Source organism: Citrus clementina, unplaced genomic scaffold (assembly GCF_000493195.1).
Source record: "Citrus clementina cultivar Clemenules unplaced genomic scaffold, Citrus_clementina_v1.0 scaffold_3, whole genome shotgun sequence".
In the NCBI taxonomy this organism is placed as follows: Eukaryota; Viridiplantae; Streptophyta; class Magnoliopsida; order Sapindales; family Rutaceae; genus Citrus; species Citrus x clementina.
Window position 1 is genome coordinate 10,148,369 of NW_006262339.1, and position 21,125 is coordinate 10,169,493.

Sequence of the window (21,125 nt, forward strand, 5' to 3'; positions counted from 1 at the left end):
CTTCTTTCTTTTGGCTTTGAATATCGCATTTCCGCACATCAACCAGCCAAAACTTCAAAAATTGTCTTTGTTACTTGACTTACATCCACTTAAAGCAGCCATGGGTCAGCCTTGTCAACTACAACAAGATCAAGCTCCGTCGCCTTTGCTGTTTTTCTTGGGTGAATTCTCCGGTGAAACCAAGAATGCAATTTATGATCCTCTAAAGAAAGCATTCTCAGTTGTTGATTTTCCAGAACTCAGTTTCCAACTCCAATGCCTTGCCTCAGGACAGGGATGGTTACTTCTGCTTTCGCGAAGAACGACTTCTCTCTTCTGCTTTCGCGAAGAACGGCAACTTTTTGACGACAACATAAAATGTCAATAATGCCCCTAATTAGTCAAACGATAATCAAACGGAACTAAAACGTAAGGGGTCTTTTACAAATAAAACGATTTTAACCATCTACTTGCAACAGCTTCGAACCTCAGGGGAGGTTTTTAAAAATTACCCATTAAAAATCAGTTTCCGCATCGCTGTAGGGGGGGTGTTTGGATTGAGTTAAACCCAGCCAAACTGAACCAATTTTAACATTTATTTCGAATTTGATTGGATTTAACATTTTAAAATCTAAACGGGTTTACATTGAGAACCCATTCGGTTTAATTTCAACCCGATTCGAAATAGAAACCCAATGCTTAGATTTAAAAAACAAAAAATTATAGAGAGAGAGAGAGAGGACGGTACGGCAAAATCGATCAAAATCCCTAAATCCCAAATTCCTCTTCTAAACGCAATCGCCTTCGCGCTTCACAAAGACACGCTGCACGCACAAGTCACAACCCCAGGCCCAGCACACCACAGTCTCACTCACAGACATCCACACGACGCCGCCGCTGTCGGTTCCGTTTATGTGCCCCGGCATTGCAGCTTCTAGCCGTTCATCGAGCTGCTGTCAGTTCCGTTCAGGCGCACTGCTGTCAGTTCCGATCCAGCTGCTGCTGCCGCTGGCTCGCTGCTTCCTTCGTTCGCTGGCCGCAGCCGCACAAGGTAATGACGTTAAGGTTTTGTTTGCGATTTGGTGATGAATAGGACAGGGGAGATATTGTTAATTTAATTCAGTATGTTTTCTGGGATCATAGGCAATACATATGTATTTTTTATATAATGGCATTGGCTGTTCTTATTTTGGATATAAGTTTCTTAACTTTTAAAGACTTGTTGAAATGTTGAGGATGCTTGGTAGTTGATATTTGTTTTATTCTACATTGATCTGGGCTGGGATTTGAGATTTTGGAATTATAGGTGGCTGGCTGCTGGCGAAGTTTTGGAAAATTAAACTGTTGTAACCTAAATTGGGTCCAAACCAAAATTTAGACCCGAATTTTCAATCCGAACCTTCTGAAATGTGAACCCAATCGAACGGGAACACCCAAATTTTAGCTCCAAAAACACGAAACCCCTGTCTCGTCTCTGTGTTCTCACCACAACCACCACTGCTGTAAACCATTAATGACCCCCAATTTCCAAGAAGCCTCGCCTGCAAAGAGCCAAGCTTGTTATCTTAGGTAATTATTCAGTTAGTATTTAAATTAAATATGATTAAGTAAAATTTAATTATAATAGTTATTTTTTTAATAAATTTTGGTGCGTTCATTGCGAACATATCATAAAGATTGTGAAAAAGATAAAGATTGTTTCTTTTCACTTGTAAATTGATTTATTTATGCGCTTACAAACATCCTTGTGTTAAATCGATTTCCCGTATTTGGCTAAGATTTTGTTGCTAATTGATAGAGTTTTTAGTATCACTTTCTCTGTGAGCTGGCTATTAGGTTTCAATTAAGTAAGATGTTTAATTTTTCATCCATCATGCGTGTTTTTATGTAAAATTATACTTTACCTTATTAGGATTAGTTTAGATATGGGGATCAGTTCGCTGGTGTAGCATTAAGTTGCAATTCTTTGTATTGTTTGCTAATGATTATTTTGCACAATCTTATATGCTTTTATTTCTGTGCAGTTTGTTCCACATCAACGGAAAGATTTGTTATTGTATAATATGGATCCGCGTTGCACTGGAGAGATGTTCAAGTAAGTCCACTGGAACGATGCGTTTCGTAATTGAAGTTATTTTGTGTTTGTGGGATATTATGGATTAAATTTGGTTTTACATTTTGTGCGTGCAGGCATTTGGAGAAACAGAATGAGCTTCTTACCGAGATCCACCGATCAATGTCTCATGAATTGCATAAACTTCAGGTTCTTTTTTTTTTTTGGGAATATCTTGCTAACGTTAAGTGGTCTTAAAAAATCCAGTGAAAAATTGGTAATTGTTAATTTACATGTGGTAACAGAACTTTTAAGCTATGGAGCTGTAATATTCATACAACTCGTGTTCATTTACTCTTTTAGCTGAAATATCATGTTTTATGATGATTTGCAGGTTGAGGAGGAGATGCTTATGCGTAAATTTTATGAGCTTATGACTGCACACGGTCTAACTAAAAAGGTATGCTTGCACTGTGTTGAGAGATTAGGAACAAACTTATCTTTGGTTTCGTTTTTAAACTATTTTCTGATATCAAGACCTGGCGGTTTTGCTTTCTCACTTTTGGATTTAAGTTAGTCACCATGGATAACTTAGTTAAATTGAGCTTAGACCAACCTAGTTGAAATAATTGGAGGGCTACTTGTATACCAAGGTTGGCACATCTTTTCATATAGCTATCTGTTGTTCACAATCGGTACAAAATCAATTTGGACGAGTTAAAAGGATTTCTTTGTTCTATTGTGGTCCATGTTTTTGGCAATTTTTGATGGTTTTGCTTGAATGTTCAAATTTCTGCGAGGAGTTGATTGTCAATCTAGTAGTTTTGTTCGCCTAATGTGAATTATTCTTTTTTTCTGCTCAGAATGAAGGAAGTGCTAATGCTTCAGATGATGGTGAAGCTGGAAACTCTGCTTCTTTACTGTGTTTACCGAGCAATGATCAACAGTGAGAATGTGAAATTTTTTATTCTTAATCTCATCTCAAATATCTGTTAATCATTCTAGTCAAATTGAGCGTATGGTACAAATTTTATTTTCTTAAAACTTTCGATAGAATAGAATACAAATACTGTAGTTCTGGGAAGCGAGCAATTGAGACATGACGTGTAGAGTTTCGATTTTTGGCTTAATGTTACTTTTTCTAGTCATGGTGGGTTTGTCTTCATCATTTTTATTTTTTGTGAAACTAAAAACATTATTAACATATAATTTATCTCATTTGTTCTTATGATATATGTAAAAATTCTAGATGTTATATTTTTTTCAATTGGAATAATCCTAGTGATTAAAGAACTAAGAATCCTAGTGATACATCTTGCTGGAGCGACCTCCAAGGAAATTCACTTTACTTATAAAATGAAGGCAATGTGATATATGTTGTATAATTTCTAAAGAAGATGATGAATAAAGGTTTTACATATGAAAAATAAAAAATAGGTCTAGTTACAGTGGCCCTTGGGTACAATACCTCACTTTTTGTCCCACTTTTTGTCCATATCCGGTCTAGTTGTCAGATTTTAATTACTTTAATCCAATGGATGTGGTTTGGTTTTGGAATAATGATGTGCAGTCAGGCTACCCTACTTAATATGTAAATAACAATTGGTATTGGAGTGAGTTCATTTTTTGGGGAGGAAATTTGCTACGGTTGGTCCTGACCTTGTGACCTTGGTGTGTCATCTAGCTGGGATATGAACTGCTGCGTGCATCGTTGAGCTTATAAATATTTGAGCTCTTTCTACCCTGTAGGCATTAGTGGACTTGTAAGCATTTGGGCTCCTCCTTCATGTGAACATCGATGGGCTTATAAGTACTTAGATTTCCTCTTCTTTCAGGCTGGTTTCTAAAGATGAATTCTTATTCCTACCCAATGTGTGCATAACGATAAAGAAAGTCTCATTATTTATTTTGTAATTTTAATTATTGTGATCAATATAAAGACATTTTCCTGTTGTTATTGACAATAACATTGCTGCAGCATCTTTCATGTCTAATCCAACATACAAATTGCTTGTAATGTCAAGTGTTTTGTTTCTCATAAATCATTTGATTCATGAATATTTTTTCACCTCATTTATTATGGTTACTAGATAAATGAAATTTGGTTTGGGTTTCGATTTGCTATGAAGGCAAACGAAGTGAAACCATCCTGTTTCCTTTAGTAACATCCCATTTAAATATTGCCGTTGATGACTATTGAGTTGATTCCTAATCTATAATGTAGATTTTACCTAAGACTTGATATAAAAATGCTTAACATTTCTTTACATATTTGACCGGTTTATCTAGCTGTATATGTGTCGTCTTTCACATCATTAGATTTATTCTATCTCATCCAATGGCTACTTTCAAAAATGATAAAAAAATGGTCATAGTATAATGTAGAACTGGTAAATATGACTTAATTATTCGACACAAATATGACACGAATAAATAGATATAGATCATCAAATTCGACATGATTATTAAATGAGTTGAGTCTGAGTTGACACGATTTTTTTTTTTCATGTTCGATTAAGGTAAAAGTTCTTAACCCATTTATTTGATCAATGAAAATTATATTTTATATTCTTGTTATTAAAATTCGAATATTGGACGTGTGTGTATGTGTGTGTGTGTGACATTGAGCAAATATTTGACGTAAATTTTATTAAATATATAAATATTAAGCGAGTTATTAGGTAATTCGTTTATTTTCTGTGTCGAGTAAGGGTTTTAATATTTTGATAAGATTATTAAATGGGTCATGTTTGGGTCGGTCTAAATTTGACATGAAATGAACATGACTCGATGACTTATTTTGCTAGTCAGTTCTAATGTAATGGGTGCATTTTAGATGGAGCCTAAAAGAATAAAAATATTAAAGAAGTTTGCACAAATTATGTGGTATTTTATCTGCATACATACTATTCATAATTTTAAAAGAAATTTAAAATTATAATAGAAAATTTTCAACATATACATAACTAGGGCTGACAACAAAGAGGGGAGAGGAAGAGGGAAGTGATATTCTCTTAAAAGGGTGATATGAAAATCCCTAAATAATGAAAGAAAATCGCTAACATAAGGAAATACTTTTATTATTGAATTGACAAGGTATGATCATATTTATAACATGTATACAAAGGAAAAAAAAAATCTACAAAGGATTTCTTTCTTCTTCTAAGATTTTTATTGCCTAATTTATATGAAATTAGAGGCAAAGCGGTAGAGGTCGTAAAGATTTCTCGCAAAGAATATGTGCATATAAGGACGGTTTTTATTTACACAAATATACGCAAATTTGGAAACAAAAACATCATTTGTAAAATTGTGTAGTGTTACCATATAAAATTTATTTAACCTATTACTGGTCAACCCATTTCTTCCTATAAATTAACACTCTAAAGAACATTATTCCCACACAATCTCAATTTCAGAAATTCAGAATTCCTATCCTCTTGAAATCTAATCATGAAAAGATTCCCAACACTTGCCTTCCTTTTGGTTCTTCTTCTCTTCGTCACTTCAGGTGAATCCCGTTCTCTACTTCAACATTATATACTATATGTTCGTTTATGTCAATTAAATAGGAGATTTTCATGGCAGCACGTGTTTGGATTTCAAAATTACTGGATATATTTATGATGTATATGTTGTATTATGTGTTTTTGAATGCAGAAAATGGGGTGATGATGGCGAATGCTCAGTGTAGGGAGGATTTGAAAACAAATGGGGCCTGCGGCGACAATAATTGTAACACTCGTGTTGGCCCGTGTCATGACAAATATGGAAACAACCTTCTGTTCGCAAGTTGCAGGTTCGGAGGCCCCAACAATATTTGTGAATGCACTTTCAAATGCTGAACTGCGTGCCGCCGATGAGCTGATCATAATAATAATAATAAAAAAAAAACAAATAAAGGCATTCACTTCTGCTTCATTATTGCTATGTGTAACAGTCAATTTGCTTGAATGCTCTAAACCATTATTATTATTCTTTTTTTTTTTTAAAAAAAAAAAGTTGTGATTTCGGTCTCTTTCATTTTCTTGCTCTATCACTCTATTAACTAATATGTTGTTGGCATTTGGAAGGTTTTCGCCACATTTGTGAATCAACATTCTTACTACTTGTTAACCACCGCGCATGATTAAAACTAAAAGGACTGAATGAGTTAATCAATCTTTCTTACTTGCTTCACCTACATATACGACCTTCTTAATTATAACTCCTAAATTTCTTTTTCTACAACATTTGAATTCTAATTTTCTCTCGCTATTTAGTTATAGACACACAGGCATGCAACGCATGATTGTGATTCAAAACTGAATACAATTGATAATCCAAGGATTAATTACAATAAGGATACTTATTTACATGAAGTTGGTAATATAGTCCGTATGTAATATTAAGGATCCAGTATTTAAGTCTCAACTCATTATTTGTAACTGCCACGTAAGATAACATAAGAATTAATAGACTGTTGGGCTCTTTTGCCAACTCTGATAGGAATTTTCCAAGTGCGTGTTTAATACCATTTAATTTATATATGAAAAATACGATTAATTTTTTAAAAAAAATTGATTTCCAAAGTTTGTTTAAAAAAATAAGGAAATAATCGAAACATATTTAAAAAATTCTTCATATTTGTTAAAAAAAAATTGTGAGAATGATCCGCTTCCACTTTTGCCTGATTTAGATGAAGTTAGTGGTGTAATATTTTTCATAAAGTTTTTGTAATCCAATAAAAATGTGGGAGGAAACAATTTTTTTTTTTTTAAAGGTAAATGGATGGTTCCTTATCTTCCTGAAAATTTAGACTTGGGTGGTTAGCAATTTGAAAACAACTAATTCGTCGTAATGTAGTTACTATACATAATGTTATTGTTATGCTTACTTGTTGCTTACAAGTTAATATGGATTTAAAAAAAAAAATTATTGCCATTTACTTTACATCGGGATAATGTAGTGTTGTGTTACCATATAAATTTTTTTTACATCATTAATGATGAACTAGGGATGGCAAAATCCTCCACGGGTTTGGGGCCCCATGGAGCCTCACCCCAAATGGAAAATTTTTTTAATAATTTTTGGAGAATGGGTGGGGAGTGGGAGAAAAGTAACCCCCAAATTGTTAACGGGGTGGGGTTTGGTATTGCACTCCCCACCCCACCCCCACCCCAATCCCCATTATATATAAATATGTTTTTAATTCTTATTTAATAATTTTTATTTTATCAAATATAATGTCAATTAATAATTTTTTTAATTTTTATGTAATATAAATAGAATATGAATAAAAGAAAATCTTACAATATTTTTCAACTTTAAAACATTATTATATTTTCTTTTCTCTTTTAAGATACTGGTCTTTCTAATATTTTTTATTTTTAATATCATTTTAAGATATTATTTCAAATTTTTGGAGATTTTGTAAAAAAATTTAAATACTTTATAATATGGTAATGATTTTATTTTAAGTCTCTAATTTTTAATTTACTGAAATCATATTTTTATATATACTATAAAATAAGTAAATGAGGAATGAGGTGGGGATGGGGGAATCATTCCCCACATGGGGATTCCCATCCCCAACCCACTAAATTTATTGGGGAATGGGGTGGGGAATGGAGGTAAAAATTTTAATGGGGTGGGGAATGGGGTAGGCATCCCCACCCCCACCCCGCCCATTGCCATCCCTATGATCAACCCAGTTCTTCTTATAAAATTAATTAACACTCTAAACAACAGGATATATTCTCAGAAAACATCATAATAAATTCTAACCTTTGAAATGATCAAATCATGAAAAGTGTCCCCACATTTGGCTTTTTTATTATTTTTATTCAGGTAAATTAATCTCATTATATGGAAAATTTTATGATGCTGTAATTAAAATCACGAAGTCAATACCGTGATTATTGTGTGCCGTTAGATTAAATCAATGATTCACAATAATTAGAATTTAATAAAAAAAATTAAATTACATATAACTGGTTACAACCCAGTTAAATATTGTTTTAAAAGTAAAATTTTACCGATTTAAAATTAAAATGGGGGTTTGCCTATTAAAAGAATAATAAAATACACAGACAAAATTCAATCCCTAATTAATTAATTGCAAAAGAGAAAGCCACACCCGCCATTGCGTAAACTTCTGTTCAAGTGCGTTGGCAATACCTTTCTGTTCCTGGAAAGGTGTTCCTAATTCTTGCTTGGGGGGATTGAATTTTGGATTGAAATGTTTATTTGTAAAATATTATTACAAGATCCAAAACTTATGATCTTTGGACATTTCTTATGGAATGTTCTGATTATTTCAAGTGTCTTTTACTACTGTTAAATTCAGCCAAAAAAAAAAATGTGCTTATAGCTGTGAAACGTTTTGATGGATAGATATTTTTCAATATAGCTTTTTACTTAGCATATTATATATGAGTCATGTTTAGATACGAATGTCCGCATTTTAAGTGATTGTAGAAGCTTTGTTTCATATATAGTCATCTTCAAGTTGGTTCAGAATTGTCTTTTTTTTAAATGACTGCATAAAATTGTTGAAACTTGAAAATGAGTAAACGTCATGAATAAATTTGATCCTGGTAGTTTCAACTAAACATTTTTCTTTTTCTCCCCTTGTTGTTCTAATAGCTTCATGTACAAGTTCTTGTGGTTACCTTGAAAGTGGCTAAAAATGTGGATGATTTCAAGGAGAATGATGACATGAATCAACAAAATGAAATTTTAAGAAAAAATCGGCCTTTCATTGAGTATTTGTAAGTCTTCTTACATTAAATATTATGTGTTTGATTGTTGGTAAATTTATAAATATTTAGTAAAGTCAAGCATATAATGTGACAGTGCACTGATTATATTTTATTTTCTCAAAAAATGTAATTGATTGCAGCAAACAAGAAGTAAAAATACTATGGGAATAAGGAAAAAAAAGTAGTGAGTACAACTACGATATCAATTAATTTCCATTAAATTTGGGACATGTTTCAAGCAATAACTTATTGTTATATATATAGATATTTTTAGGATAGAATTAAATTAGGGAAATGTTCCAAAAATTTGAGTGAAGAAGAGAAGGCTAAATTTAGAATGGTTGGTAGTGATATAGCATAGAATAAAGACAAAGAAGATGATTTTGTAAAGGGAACTAAGAAAGCCTTGGAAACTAGATGCGATCTAGATCGTTTTGCAAAACTATAGCCAAATTGTTAGAAAAAAAATTATTATAGAGTTAGGATTTAAAGTATTCTACACATAAAATGTGGTCGACTGAAACGAGATTTATGTTCATGGTTGGTTCAAAATTTTGATCCATTTACTTCATGTATTTTTTTTTTTTTTTTTGCATAAGAAGAGTATCAATCTGTCACCTCGAGATTTTGAGTACATTATGGGAATAAAAGATGGTGGAGTCGACATTGATATGGATCTTGGTATTGATGACGTAGATATATTGGAGGATGAATATTGTGATGACAGTGGATACATTAAGCTACAAATTTTAGAGTCAAAATTGGTGAATTAAAGGGAGATGAATGATGACTTTAAAATAAGCTTTGTTTTGTCTGCTATAGCTACAATTATTTCTCCTAAATCAAAGTTGAATTTAGCCTCTTATTACTTGGTTTTTTTTGAAAGACATGAGTGCCATAAATAAATAAAAAAATTGGGTTTAAAGGGCTAGTTGAGGGGAAAAAATTGGGCAACGTGGGCTTTTAAAGGGCTAGTTGAGGGCATACAAAAGTTTAAGGCAGGGCAACAAAAAGTTGTTAATGGTTGTGTACTATTTTTGGAGGTAGTAATTTTTGTAAAAATGATTTCATCAGTTAACACATTATTTTCTTTTTGTCTTGTCTTGATCAGTTTGTTAATTATATTGCAGCTTTTTTATATGGATTCTATATCTTTTTCACGAAAATTTATTGATAAATCTTTGAGTCCAATGACAACATGGAAAAATAGAGATGTAATTAACTTCTTGAGTTTTGTTAAGAAAAATGGTGGTTATCGGAGCTCAAAGGTATACCATCTACTTTTTATTAATTAAATATTAACCTATCATATTGAAATGACATGTATTTAACAGTATGTGGTATTTATTTGGTTAATTTGCGAAAAATCCATCCTCAACAAAACACGGTCCAAGAAACATTTGATGGAATGAGTCAGAAGAATGAAGAGTGTATACATAATTGTCAACATTAGAAGGAATTATCACTTGCTTGAAAAGATATTGGCCACATGGCATTGGAGCTTGATGGTTTAAAGCATTCAATGGGTAACTTTATGCAGCAAATGCAACAAGTAATGGAAACACTTAAAGAGTACTTAAACCATAAGCAAGTAGAGCAGTATAAGAGAATATTGGCACTGCTATTAGAATTACTTCTCCTTCCCAAAAGCGACAAAAGTATGACGAATCAAGCCATGGAATTTTTAATTTTGATGAACTAATGAAGAGAGCCAAAGAAAGGGCAGATGGAGATGATATTCTTGAGAAGAGATTACTAGATGAAGATAATGTTGAAGAGAAACATGATGAGAGAATTTTGTTGAGTGAGTCGGACCTAAATGGGGGAAAGCGTAAACAAATTTTCAACAATGTAGCTATAGAGGTATTTAGCAATAAACTATGATTTTTTTTCACAAGTAAAATATAATAGTGCATAGATGTGTATTAAGTTATCCCTTTGTAGAATAATGGCCGAAATGAGGATTCTTTTGTTGAAGAGGAATCATCAAACAAACTTAGTGTATTTGAGGTTATAGATATGCGCTCCCGAAAGTAAAAGATTGGTCCATACCAAAAATCCCCTTATGATCAACTTTCTAAAAGAAGAAGTAAACAAAAAAATTTTCATGATTCAATCACCCTACTAAATTCATTTTTAGAAGAAGATATGGAGTTGCTACAATATATATTTCAAGAAGGATTGAATAAAAAGTAATTGGATTTTCTCATAACCCACTTTCCATATGTTTTTATTTTTTCATTAACACTTGTTAAATGTGAACCTGAATCAAAACTTTCAGAAGGAGACGACTTTGTAGTTTCTGGGATTGGATAGGAAACGACAAAGCAAACACACAGATAAAACTGCTGAACGACAACCAGCACCCATCATACAAAAGACTTAAGTTACGCACGTGACTTGCACGATCAACTTAAGTTAAACGGTAGTTGCTGATGCCGTTTCAATTTGAAGAGTTGTTATGGACAATTGGGGTTGGCGGGATTTGTTGGGTTTGTTGAAACAAACCCAGAACAAGAGCTGGTGTACAACTCACATATCTGGACTTCTTGCGAGGTGTATATAAAGCCTTGAGGGCTATACTTAGGGGTTATCGTTCCTTGTAGTAATTACTCTAAGACTTGTAATCTGTTGAAGCATAAAGAAAAGCTATGGCTTCTGTTTCTCAAAAGGATGTAGGCTGCAAAGCCGAACCTCTACAATCCTTCTTACATTTCGTTTCTGCTTTATTCTTTCTTAAATCCTGTCTCAGTTAAAATACCCTTGTTTCTTAATCTGATTTCAATATCGATTCTCTATTCTTGCCTTAACAAGATCAGTGTGTGGTGATTTCTTGGGTAAAAGAATTAAGGTTTCTCACTCTTAATTACAACAACACTATTATAGTTTTAATTCTATTTTTGGATTCTTAATACAATGAGCATATTGTTGATGGAATTAGTTTTTTCGTCTCTCGCCAAGAGATGCTTTCTTTGGCTTCTAATACTTGAATCATAAACATAGTAAGTATACCTTCCTTATATTTAATTTAATCATTCAATTTCTTTCTTTCTTTCTAAGTATTTCAGTCTTCTTGTTTAATGGCTCTATTCGTAGGTCATAGATTGTTTCGTCAACTACTTGAAAAACAAAGAACGTGCAAAAATGAGCCTAGAAATGCGTAATTGGTACTTGGCCACCATATTTTTGGTAAGTTGTAAATGTTATACTATGATTTTTTTTTACCGATAGTTGACTATATATGTTGATAATATACTATGTTTGTATTTATTTTACGAGTTTAACAGCAAAAAATGATGTCAAACATGACCTGCAAAAAGAAATCAAACATTGAAGACTTTGTCAAAAATCATAACATTCGAAATAAATACATGTCAGAACTTGCAGTATGTGAAAAAGTAGGAAATTAAATGAGAAATTATAATAAGTCATGGCATTGCTTAAAACATTTAATGATATTTATTAAAAATTATGCATTTTTCATGTAGATCTATGTTCCTATAAATGATAGCTCTGTACATTGGTATCTACCGGTGTTGATTGTTAAAACACAAATTGTTGAAATTTTGGACTCTTTACCTAGTCACAGTTCGAATTCACATCGAGAGGAATTTGTTAGAGTAATTGTAAGTGAAGCTTGCATTTCACCTGTACTATACCAATAAATACAAATCTACGCTGACTGTTATCATTATTATCACAGTTACAGGGACTCGACGAAGTTTTCCTCGATGATTTTTTGAGAAAATTTCATCCACTTTGGGATTTTTTTAGTTTTAAAATTTCATATCAAGATAATATCTCAGTACAACCAAATGAAACTGACTGCAGCTTGTTTGTGATGAAGTTCATGGAGACGCAATGTGCTCTGTTATCTATAAAACATGTATGTGACATAATTTTATATCATAGTGATTTAAACTTTTACAATGAATAATGACTCTGTTTCTCTTTTTCTTTTTTCTCGTACGCAACAATAGAAAGATATGGCTTTGCACTCAAACTTGTCAATGGAGATACAAATAAAGTGAGAGATAATATTAGATATAAGGATGAATTATTTCATGAGTCGCTCAAGAATAATCCTCCACCAAACAAAGTGACAAACAAAGTTAATGGTCAAAAGAATTTGAAGAAAAAGTAGAGTCTAAAAGCATGTAGCATGTTAAGAGTATGCTCTTTTTAACCATCACTTTCTTGTTTTTTTTTTCTTCTGTTACATTTCATGGTCTGTATTAGTTGTTTATTTGTTATTGCAATTATAATTCATGGTGATATCACTTGCTGATATAATGTGTAAGAGTCGTATTTGTCTTATTGCTTCATTCTTTTTGGTTGGTTTGTAATAAGGGTGATTTCATTTCTATTGTTCATATTAACAGGCTCTTTCACGTTGAGCAATTAAGGATCTGATGGACTGACGATCAATTACCTTCACATCTGCACATGCCAATTAGTAGATTCAGATTTTGCTAACTGATTTTAATTATATTATGATTATAGTGAATGATTTATTATTTTCATTGTCAATTCTGGATTTAGGTTTTAAAAAATTTTACTTATTTGAAAAATAGAATTCTATTAAATATCAGCTGTTGTTTATCACAATTGGCCACACTATTTTTATTGTGTAGATAAAGATGTAGTAGTCCAAAAATATAGATAAATCTATTAATCACTATAAATCTGCAATCATTAATTCATCATATCACATATCAAATAGGATGTTAGTATTACCAAAATCTTAGAAAAGTCATCAGTTGTGATGCTATTAATGCAAGGGAAATTAAAACAAAAATATTTTGCTAATGATTAAAAGCCAATATCCACAATGGTTTCATATTGTTGGTTGGTCGTTAGTGTAAATGGTTTCTCTAACAATCAGTCAAGAGCTTTATTCATTCTTATGCAGATAAAAGAGAAATTGTAAAATAGAGAAATCAGTTTAAGTACAATGCAATATGTGGAGGAAAATTAAAGCCAAATATTTTACGGTTTGATATAGATTGGACAAGGTCTTGATTCAAGTATGGCTGTTGGCAGATAGATCCAAGCACCCATTTGCAATGTCTCGTTCCCTCTAACATTAAACTATCTTCAAATTAAGTTTGGTCTGAATTCTGTATAGTTACTGACTCATTATGGTAAACCCTCTAAGCATTAGGAAATCATTTAACTTTATGCTAACTACTAAATTTACCTTTGTAATTTAGCTAAATAGGTAATTTTATTCAAAACAAAAATTTTGTTCAATTTTATTTACATTGTGCACAACTCAGTGCCTGTGTTGCTCATTCATCAAATAAATTGTTCCCAATCAGCGTCAAAGAACCCTACATCCTTCATTTTGGAAAAAAAAAAAAATGTACGGGCTAAAGTCTCCAACCTACTAGCTTAGCTTTCCTGGAGCAAAAATGCCATCAAATTGATTAGCAAATTCAGCATCTCAACCACTGTAAATATAGTCATTGTGTTTTTTTTCCCAATTCAACCGAGTTTTAAAACTTGTAAAAGAGAGAGGGTGACTTGGTTGAATGGTTAACAATAATGGTCCATACTGGTTAACATGATGTAATAGTACTAAAATATTTTCTTTTTGGTTGGTTTGCAATGAGGATGATTTCATTTCTATTGTTCTGATTAACATGCTTTTGCACACTGAGCAATTAAGTATCTGATGGCCCGATGATCAATCAACTTGACATCTGCACATGCCAATTAGTAGATTTAGATTTTCCTGATTGATTTTAATTATATTATGATTATGGTGAATGAATTATTCTTTTTTGTTCAATATCATAATTCTATTTATATATTTTAATAAAAATTGGTAACATATTTATGTTTAGTTAGACCTGTTTTTCAAAAGAAATTACATTGTTTCTACCATGAAAGTGACTTAATTCTATAAATATGACATCATACTGAGTAATTCCAATAATATAACAATTCATTAAAAATCTCTTAAATATCCTTAAAAGTGATATTTATTCTCCATTTTACCCATCCATTATTCATCTCTCTCTACCCAACCATTACCAATTCTTGGCTAATAACTATCCATTAATTTATATTGGACTATGATTGCATATTTTTTTAATTTCTTGGGTTCGAAAAAAATGGAAAAGAGAGCATATATTTTGAAATTAGACACTTTTGGTGAAGTAAATAAACCAAAAAAACTCTTGTCCTCTTCTTTGTGAAGATTCCATAACTTTTCAAGTGAAAAAAACATTATTAGTTGAATGATATGAATAGATTCTTCATTGTTCGTTATGGATTCATGTTTTTCTAAAGTTCACTGATTTGAAAAATACAACTCTATTAAATACACCAACAAGCATGAAGTACAAAATTTGAGTTGAGGACGTTATAATACAAACTCATAATACAAATTTTGCCCAAAACTATTTTGGCTTTTGCACGTGCAAAATTGAACATAAGGAATTAAGGCTGATTTCATGATTTTGAGGCTTGATGAGTACATTCAAAATAAATAGGATCAATTCTTATATTTTGACTTAATGGGGACTAATTTGAAATTAACCATATTAAAATTCTTTACAACTTCGTATACCAAGTAGTTGAACGTTTTGGTCTTCGATCACTTTGCGTCAAACCTATTTCCTTGCCCAGTAATTTCTAACGGCAATAACACAATGGATGACGAACTACAAGAAGGTAAGTTCTTCATTGTCTTTCAATGATTTGTAAATTGTTGTTAATAGTTTTTAAATGCTATTTATAAAAAACAGAATTAGGGGAACCATCCCTCCTTGCATAATATTTTATAAAAAATACTAAAAAATAATGGGTTTTAGTGTTCGCATTCATGATGGGAGATGTGATACAAATGGTGCACCTATAATAAAACACTGGGTTTGTAGTAGAGAAGGTGAAAGTGATAAGAAGTATATTAAGCATACAAACAAAATCCATGAACCTAGAGCTATTACAAGAGTCAATTGTTGAGTAGCATTCATGGTAAATTTAGATAAGAAGATGAAAAAAGAAATGTGCATTTCCAGTCACAAAAGCCAAAATTAAAGACAAATTGAAAACATTAACTAGTGACTGTAAATTCGTGACCAACTCTTGGATTTAAATTTAATTTGTAAACTACGTTTCCTAATCATAGAAGAAAATAAAAATTGATACATACCAAATCAATATTGGTTTTTTCTATAAAAAAAAAAAAACCCTTCTCCAGTTTAATTATAACATCAATTATGAGTACCCCAAACATAAATCATTTTGTGGCTAGTGTTGAGTATTAGAAAATATATATTTATAAAGGAGAAAATCATCATTTTACATTTCAAGTTTTACTAACAACCCTTACTTTTATGTATTTAAGCTTCTTGCAATTTAATTATGTGTGTTTGATTTTAATTAAATATTTTATGTATTTTAGGGGCATCATGGTCATTTCACAATAAACGAGAGATCAAACGGCAAAACGGACATCACTTTTGAACTCAGGACGGTCGAAAACCTTAGGAGGGGCATAAAAGGAAAAATGGCACTATTCACATGTACGGTACTGTCTACGTTACTGTTCATGACACTGTTCACATAGACGGATCAATGACGTGGCATTGACCGATGATGTGGCATTGACTGATGAGGTGTCACAATCCTATTGGACTAAAATTCTTATATACTGTTGATGGTGACGTGACAGCATATCAGTGGACGAAAAATCTCGCGTACGGTACATGCATCACACAGGATTATTTTCAACCAAACCGCGTTACTGTTCAACCTGGGTCAAATTGTGTTACTGTTCATCCACGTGGTCAAACCGCGTACTGTTGACTGATGACGTGGCACAATCCTGAGCGTCCAAACTGTTTTTAATCCGATGGCCATGATTTACTCCATATATCTATAAAAATGGGGCCTCCCCGCCCCCTAATTTGATATCTCTGAATCTATTTTTGGACTCTATTTTCTGTAATTCTCTCTCCATCTTATATTTTCTTCATATTTTAATAAATTCCCATTTTGCCCCTAATTGAATTATGAGTAGCTAATTTTCTTTCAAGCTTGGGTTGAAGGTGAAGTCTCAACATGTGTCATGGGCTTTATTTGATAAATTTATTTTCTCTTCCCCTCTAGTTTTTGTGGATGTTTTGACTTCTCGTCGACAAATAATACTAATCTTGTTTAGTACCGTCTTGGTTTCATCGGCCCTCTAGTACAAGGTTATTAATATTTGACACGATAAGCCCTTAGCACCATATTGATTAGAGTGTGGTTCATGAGGTGTGGATTTCCCCCTCATGATTTAATTGGTATTAATAAGGAATATTTAGCCCATGGTGCATGTTGATACGGATCCAGATACCCAAGTACGTCATTTTAATAGATTTCTCTTCAATTTATTCTCGCCATTGCAATTCTAATTTTAGAATTTATTATCGCCATTTCAATTTAAGTTTTAGCATATTCCAAATCATATCCACCACAATTCCAACCACCCATTTACAAAATTAATGCTACATATAATTAAAATCCACATCCTCGTAGGATCGACACTCGTCACCATTAGTCTATACTACAATAGATTGGTGCGCTTGTGAGTACATTAAAATTTGCACAACAGCTAGCTTATTGGTTATCTTATTTGTGTCTGATGCCTCTCTATAGGGAATTTGTCGAAAATTGTCATACTGCAATTTAGATTGAAGAGAAAATCAAAATTTTGATAGAGCACAGAGCACGACATGCACTGTCTCGAAGCGAACTATGCAATAAACGAGGGCAATGTATATATAGATAGTTATATTGGCACATGTTTACTAAATACAAGCCGTCTTACACACTTCAATCCTATTATAAAAATAGTTGGTAGTAGATTTCGTGAATCAATTTCTTCGATCTCATCAAATGGTTAAAGATTCTGACAACGCTCTACTTAATTCAATGAAAACAGTTGGTATAAAGACAAGTCATATTATGGACTTCTTTGTCAATCAGGCTAGGGGTTATGACAATTTGAGCTTTGGATTAAAGGATTTATATAATAATTTAAATAATGAACATCGATCTATGATACTTGAAACAGACTCAAAAGCAGTAATTGCATATTTAAATGCAAAAGCTGACATGGATCCAGACTTATTTTGTAAGTACTCTGTAGATAAGGGGAATAGACTTGCAAACTTGTTTTGGGCAGATTTTATTACTCGTTTGGATTATAGTTACTTCAGGGATGTTTTGGCTTTCGATATTACTTACAAGAAAAATGAGTATGGGAAACCCTTGGTTATTCTATTTAGTGTTAATAATCATTATGCAACAAGTTGTTTTGGATCTGCAATTCTCACAGATGAGATCGCCGAGACCTACCCATGGGTGCTTGAAACATTCTTATTTGCTATGAATAATAAAAAGCCTATATCTATCATCACTGATAGAGATAGAGCTATGTGTAAAGCAATTAAAAAGGTAGTTCCTGAAGCTCGACATTGATTATGTATTTGGCATCTACAGAGAAATACATAGTCTAATGTACATAAAACGCCTGAATTTGTTACAAGGTTTAAGGATTTTATGTTGGGAAATTACAAACTCGAAGAATTTGAGCAATTATTGCAGAACATGGTGGATGAGCTTGGTCTTCAAAATAATGATTGGGTTAAGAAGGTATATTCAAAACGAGAGAGATGGGCAGAAGCATTTTTACGAGGTTATTTATTTGTTGGCATGCACACAACACAATGTTGTGAAGGTATGAATACTTATATTAATAGATTTCTTCAAAGAAAGTTGAAGTTGCATGAATTTGTTCGTCAAGTTGATCGAGCCTTGAGACGTACAAGAAATAACGATTTAGGACATAATTTTAAAACTAAGCATTCTATTCTAATCATTAATACTCATCTTCAAAAGCTTGGAGAAGCATGCTGCTAGGGTTTACACTTAAAAGTTATTTTATAAGGTTCGTAAACAGATTTGCAAAGAAGGCTAGTTTATATTGTTAAGCAATTTCAATCTTTTAGATATTTAAGTGTACACATTAACTAAGCATCTAAAAGCAAATAAGAAGTGGACTGTGGTTTATTATCTAAAACAACAATGTTTTGAGTGCTCCTGCAAGAAGTTCGAATCTACTAAAATACCATGCCCTCACTTATTTTGTGTGATGAAACATATGCATGCTAATGAGATACGTGCTTCATTTATTAACAAAATATGGACCATGACAAATTTGCAAGTTCAATAACTCTAATAGATCAAATTTGCAAATAGGTGAAATTTATTAATGCCCTCACTTATTAAGGACTGCCATAACTCTTTCAGATACTTTAACACCAGCTACAAACAAGAACAATTTCAAAATCTTCAAAATTCAAAAGAAAACAGACATTATCAGCTTTCCAATACAAACAAACTAGCTAATAGGTCAAATTTGCAAGTTTAACGACTCTAATTCTCTCTTCTCTTTATATCCCCGATAGGCTGAAAACAATAATAAACATAAATGTACCACATTTTGTTTTGTTTTTTTTGGGGGGGGGGTGTAAGGGAAATCTAAACCTTTTTGGCTCATTTGGGATGAACAATCCATAACACAACAACGGGAACAAGAGTCCATAGGTTGCTTGGCCTCAATTGACTCCAAAATTATCGAATATAATGTCGTCCCATCAATGTAATTGGCATACTAGTGACGCGGCCTCGCTGTAACACTCATAGTTGCATTCCCTTGTTTTGGGTCGTCTCCGTTGGGCTTGGATCCAATTTAATCCATGGCCATGTAGCTGCAAACTAAGTTGTTCTCGAGATCCTCCAAGCTCATCAAATTACCGATCTGAAATGAGATGCATACCATCTAGAATATGGTATTGCACCTCCTATTATGATGAATGGTTGGACGACCTACGTGCTAGCTGATTCGGGTTCGGATTTGGCGGATATTGGCTTTGCATGTTTGGAGAATTGAGAGAGAGAGGTTCAAATTTGGGGAATGGGGACTGTGTTTTCAATTTTTTATTTTGTCGTTCTCGTCTTCTATAGTGCCGTTGAGACTTGAGAGCGGAGCTTTTTTTTTACCACTTTCACTTAAAAAAAAAAGAGAATGAATATTATATGGAAACAATGTAGTTTTAGTAAATTTTAAATTTTATAATTTTTTGCTGGTATTTATGTCTTAATTATTATAACATTATTTTTTTAAAATAAGTTAAAAATAAAATTGATAGATTTATGAGATACACACACACAAATACTTATATATACACCTAATATATAAATAAAAAACCACTTATGGTTATGATTTTTTTGGGGTTCGGATTTATAATTTTTAGTTAAATTTTAAATTTATAATTTTATACCCAATTTTTCATCCGGGAAAGGGATAAGGTCAACTTTTATAAATTAATTTAAAGAAAAATAATCGATTTATGATTTTATTTACACACACACACACCCTATGTGTATACTTGTGTTGTGTATGCCTGTCCTGAAATTTCACCTCATCATGTCTGTAATAATTTTTTTTTTTAAAATTTTGAGTTTTTTTATAAATTATTAAAATTATTGAAAAACCCCCCAAAAACATTTTTATACAAAAATAGCCAAAAAAATTAGTCATTTTTCAACTTTAACCCTTCAAACTTTTTTCTATCATAACTAGCCAAACACCCTATTTTTGGACTACATTACCCTCATCATTTTCATCAAATTTACAAAGGCATGCCACTTTCCCTTATTAATTCCAGCACTTCCACCATTTTTTCCTTTTCAACTTAACAAATTTCATCACTCAACAAACTCCATTACTCTCAATAAATTAGCAAATTTCATCAAACAAGTATTACATAATTGAAGATATAATTATCAATTGGAAAGCTTCTTAAGGTTAGTTTATACTCTTACCATAACCTAAACTTTTAATCTATTGATTTTATCATTTGAGTTCGAAATTGATGTGAGTTTTTATTGCAAATGTTGTTATTTTTCATTAACAAAACAATGTGACTTGTTAAAGTAGTTAGTTTGAGTTGAGAAATGAAAATCAATCATTGAAACCCCTGAAAAATCGAGTGAAACAGAAGCCCAGAACAAGTGAGACAGGCACCTGTCTCACATAAATCTACTGGTTTTATGTGAGACAGGCACCTGTCTCACTTGCCTGTCTCACCAAAATATGTGCGACAGGCAAGTGGGATAGGCGTGTGAGACAGGCGCCTGTCTCACTTGTTACCACTGGTTTTATGTGAGACAGGCAAGTGAGACAGGCGCCTGTCTCACTTGTTACCACTGGTTTTATGTGAGACAGGCAAGTGAGACAGGCGCCTGTCTCACTTGTTACCACTGGTTTTATGTGAGACAGGCAAGTG

At 32.3% G+C, this 21,125-nt stretch overlaps 1 protein-coding gene across 2 annotated transcripts; it reads left to right on the forward strand.

Moving 5' to 3' along the window:
- Positions 1-537: 537 nt before the first annotated feature.
- On the forward strand, positions 538-6,005 carry LOC18045768. 2 transcript variants are annotated; one of them, XR_002906350.1, is made up of 7 exons: positions 538-1,030; positions 2,004-2,074; positions 2,170-2,242; positions 2,427-2,492; positions 2,896-2,986; positions 5,452-5,543; positions 5,693-6,005. XR_002906350.1 is itself a non-coding variant. In XM_006440934.2 (5 exons), the coding sequence occupies exons 2-5, from the start codon at positions 2,043-2,045 to the stop codon at positions 2,980-2,982; spliced, it is 258 nt and encodes an 85-aa protein (XP_006440997.1). In that variant the 5' UTR covers positions 543-1,030; positions 2,004-2,042; the 3' UTR covers positions 2,983-3,180. The 2 variants fall into 2 exon arrangements, 1 of the variants encoding a protein (XP_006440997.1); XM_006440934.2 differs by lacking the exons at positions 5,452-5,543; positions 5,693-6,005 and having other exon boundaries at positions 543-1,030; positions 2,896-3,180.
- Positions 6,006-21,125: the final 15,120 nt, after the last annotated feature.

Excerpts from the sequence above, each read along its gene's own strand:
- LOC18045768 (XM_006440934.2), top strand. The coding sequence starts at position 2,043 with ATGGATCCGCGTTGCACTGGAGAGATGTTCAA. Across the intron at positions 2,075-2,169 it reads TGCACTGGAGAGATGTTCAA|GCATTTGGAGAAACAGAATG; the intron begins GTAAGTCCACTG and ends TTGTGCGTGCAG. Across the intron at positions 2,243-2,426 it reads ATGAATTGCATAAACTTCAG|GTTGAGGAGGAGATGCTTAT; the intron begins GTTCTTTTTTTT and ends GATGATTTGCAG.